The 3891-nt window shown below is 32.8% G+C and overlaps 1 protein-coding gene across 1 annotated transcript; it reads right to left on the bottom strand.

Annotated features, from left to right (window-relative positions):
- Positions 1-273: 273 nt before the first annotated feature.
- On the bottom strand, positions 274-3309 carry atox1 (antioxidant 1 copper chaperone). The gene is made up of 4 exons (XM_016455430.1): positions 3192-3309; positions 2950-3022; positions 1149-1299; positions 274-535 (listed from the first exon to the last, which is right to left on the bottom strand). Exons 1-3 carry the CDS (start codon positions 3195-3197, stop codon positions 1175-1177), a joined length of 204 nt encoding a protein of 67 aa, XP_016310916.1. The 5' UTR covers positions 3198-3309; the 3' UTR covers positions 274-535; positions 1149-1174.
- Positions 3310-3891: the final 582 nt, after the last annotated feature.

Raw genomic sequence — 3891 nt, 5'->3', positions numbered from 1 at the left:
CACACACACACATATACACACACACACACACACACATACACACACACACACATACACACACACACACACACATACCCACACCATAAAACATTTTAATTAACTGAAATAAAATATATAAGAAACATTTATATGTTTATATGTATATATTAATTAAACAGAAATGAATTCAAAATATTAATAATAACTATAATAGTACTTTTAATTTAAACTAAAACAACACTGGTTATAGACAAACACTCACACAGGTTTTCTTTCCTCTCAGTGAATACAGGAACCTTTATTTTAACATCTAGACACGTATACAATTACAAGTACTGTATGTGTGGCAGGAAAACAACCACATTGTAAACTATTAGATTTCAAAATTCTCATAATACAGAATATATAAATCAGCCTGGTAGCTGCTCTTCATGATGCTCTGCTGAACAGATTTCCTTCAGTGGTCCCAAAGATATGTAATAATTCATCTGATGAGTGATGTACGGTCCAATGAGGGAGTCCCACTTCATAATCTTCAAAGCAGCAGGATTCTAACCTATTAAAACATGTTTCAATGAACCAAAGTAGAGCTGAACACGAGTCCACTTTAGGTCATCTCAAATGCACTATTTATGTGTTGCAGAAACATCACCATGATCAGAATAAAAATGACAATAAAAGAACAACTTTAAAGCACTAGAGCTTCACTACCTGAAAGAAAGAAGAGACCATGCACTCACAAAAACAAATATATCCAGGTATATTAAGAGCGTTAAAATATACAAAAAGCAGAGATAACACTTGATTTGTGAATTAACAGGAGGATGGAAACTGATAATAAAACCATTATGTTACACTGTAACATAAAAAAACAACAACTTTGGACTTTCAAGTAAGTCTTGTCTGATCACAAGACTGAAAACGTCAGGGCTTGTTTTCAATGGTGTGATCATAAAGAAACCTAATTTGCATGTCAAACACTATTATTGAATCGAAATATATTTCTATACCAGTTAGCCCAGTTACCAACAACCTCATTTTAATCGACTTTAACATAATGCTTCAGTTGATATTTGTTATTAGGTTCATAAGCCTCTATCCACACAATCAATAGTACTTTTTGCAATTAACAAAAGTATTAATTTGAATTTCAAACATCTGCTTCTCACCTTAAGAGTTTTTAATGTATAATATTTCATTTTGGACCAATGTAGGTCACAGTTTTGCCAGTCTTTTTCAGTGTTTCCAGAAGGACATCCGTGTCTTTGTCTGACTCGATGAAGACCTTCTTGTTGGGCAGATCAATGTCAAACTTGACATCTGTTGAGAAACACAACTTAACTTTTACTTTACTTTTACTTTTAGTCATTTAGCAGATGCTTTTATCCAAAGCGACTTACAAATAAGAAAAAGTAATTAAAACTAAAAGCTAAAACTCTATAAATACTATATATACACACATTTAAGAAAATAAAAGAAATTAAATAAAAATGACAAATGCATACAACAACATTTCAAAACTAAACATTTAAATGAAAACAAAAAAATTAAGCTAAAAACAATTCAAAATATTAAAAGAACAAAAGGTATGAGTATAATAATGATTCTAACATAACACTAAGCCAAACACCACAAAAACAACTACATGTGTGTACGTACAGCCACACACATATACATATACATGTACATATATATAAATACATTCAATATATATATATTATTTCATTTCCATTTTGTATGAAATAACTCAAATTAAATCAAACTAAAACTTAATAAAAAACCTATATAGACATAATAAAAAACTAATAAAATGACAACATTACTACAACTGTAACTAAAACTAAAATAGATAACGAATATAAATCAAACTACATTAGTTTATCAGTAATCCTAAAAAAATAACACTGAGCCAAACACACATTCTAAAATTACAACAACTTACTGACACATAGTAAGAAATGGTTATAAAAAACTGAAACAGAAGTGAAACAAGTAGTAGGAAAGAGAAATAAAAACCGATACTTATTCTACACGTTCATATACATATGAACTAGGGATGTAACGATTACCGGTTTGACGATAAATCGTGATAAAATACCCCACGGTTAGTATTACCGTTTCATATTTTAATTATCACTATAACCGTATTCGATTACCGTGATTTGAACAACTGAGGATAAATAAATACTGTACTGCACAGGGCTCCAGAGTGCGACCAAATGGGCGCATTTTGCCATCATTTTTTCTGCCCGTGCGACTAAATTTTGTGTGTGGTCGCACTGGCGTGACCACCGCATTTCATATAACTATAAACTATGATAAAAGTTCAGCAGCATGCATTGATTAATCCCTAAAAATAAAAATATTGCGACCAAATCATGTGCTGGTGTGACCAACTGAGAAAGTTAGTCGCAAAAGAGCGACCAGTGGGAAGAATGAGTCTGGAGCCCTGAAGCATAAAACACAGTTTTATTACATTAGATATTTGAACATTTACATTAGATATTTGAACATGCTATTAGATAAACTGTTGTCAGTCATGTTGTCATTTAAAATCCGGACATCATTGGTAATGTTATTGTTTCAGTTATGCAAACAAAAACTCATTTTATTTGTTGTTTGTTGATTTTAAATGTAAAACTTGGTGAAGTGATTTATGTGTCAGTACTTTTTGAACATTTCCAGCACATTTTAACAATACCGTGATAATACTGATAACCGTGATCATTTTGGTCACTATAATCGTGATAAGAAATGTTCATACCGTTACATCCCTAATATGAACTATGTTCCCACATGACAAAGCAACTACTAAAACAAGAAAGAAATGAAGCTGTATTTTGATATATTTAGCCAAAGTAGTTTCACTTTAACAAATAACATGTTTGAAATAGTGTAGGCCTATAAATAAACAGTTCAGTGGTCTTACAGCAGGAGACTGCTTGAAATCGGAAATATTCAAAAGCATACCCAGCTTTTTAAGCACTCGAGTGACCGCACCAGAGCATCCCTCACATGTCATGTCCACAAAAAACTCGTGAGTCTGTCAGGAGAAAAGAAAACATCTTTGATTCAGCTCTATACGAGAATCAATCTCCAGCTAGCTAAAGCTAAGAGGAGTTATGCCAGATAAAATGTGATTTTGCATGTCCACAAATCAGTTAAAATTTAAATTAAAACACAGTTACATTTTAAATTAAATGTGAAATTACCGTCATGATCGATCAGATTGTCGCTGCAAGCTCAAGTCTAAAGACTAGCTTTTGCTGCTGGACTGTTGCTGTACAGTCAGAGGCAAATGACGCGCTGTTTAGTTTAGGGATCATCACTAAATTACTACTTCTTCTTCTTCTTCTTCTTCTTCTTCTTTAACTTTTATTGGCGGTTGGCAAACCAACTGAAAGGTGCATTTACCGCCACCTACTGGACTGGAGTGTGGGCAGTACTTTGAAAAAAAAGGACAAGGAGAGGATAAAAAAAAAAATTGTATAGATATATATACTAAATTACTACTACCGTATTGACCCGAATATAAGACGATGTTTTTTTTCTTGGAAATACATCTGAAAAAACGGTCGTCTTATATTCAGGCTCTAGACTTTGACATGTCAATAATACACCCACAACAATAGGTGGCGCCAAATACGCATAAAACGAGTGTGCCATGAAATACGTAATGTAATGCGTGTTGTAAAGATCACGAGTAAAAACAAAAGAAAAAGAAAACCTGCATGAGTCGTGACTGTCACGTTAGCCTGATGGGACCAAACTCCCTTTGTGATTTTAAAACGTAAGACACTACCCAGATTTGAAGACTACAGTAAGATTTAACTTCTACTGTTAATAAGATTTTGGTAGGCTACTATTAGATGGATAGCCTAAATGTCCTAATTCAGATGGGCTACCTGTTTT

This window comes from Sinocyclocheilus anshuiensis, unplaced genomic scaffold (genome assembly GCF_001515605.1).
Source record: "Sinocyclocheilus anshuiensis isolate Anshui unplaced genomic scaffold, SAMN03320099.WGS_v1.1 scaffold235, whole genome shotgun sequence".
In the NCBI taxonomy this organism is placed as follows: Eukaryota; Metazoa; Chordata; class Actinopteri; order Cypriniformes; family Cyprinidae; genus Sinocyclocheilus; species Sinocyclocheilus anshuiensis.
Note: the sequence above shows the minus strand (reverse complement) of the source record. Positions and strands in the feature narration are given on the sequence as shown.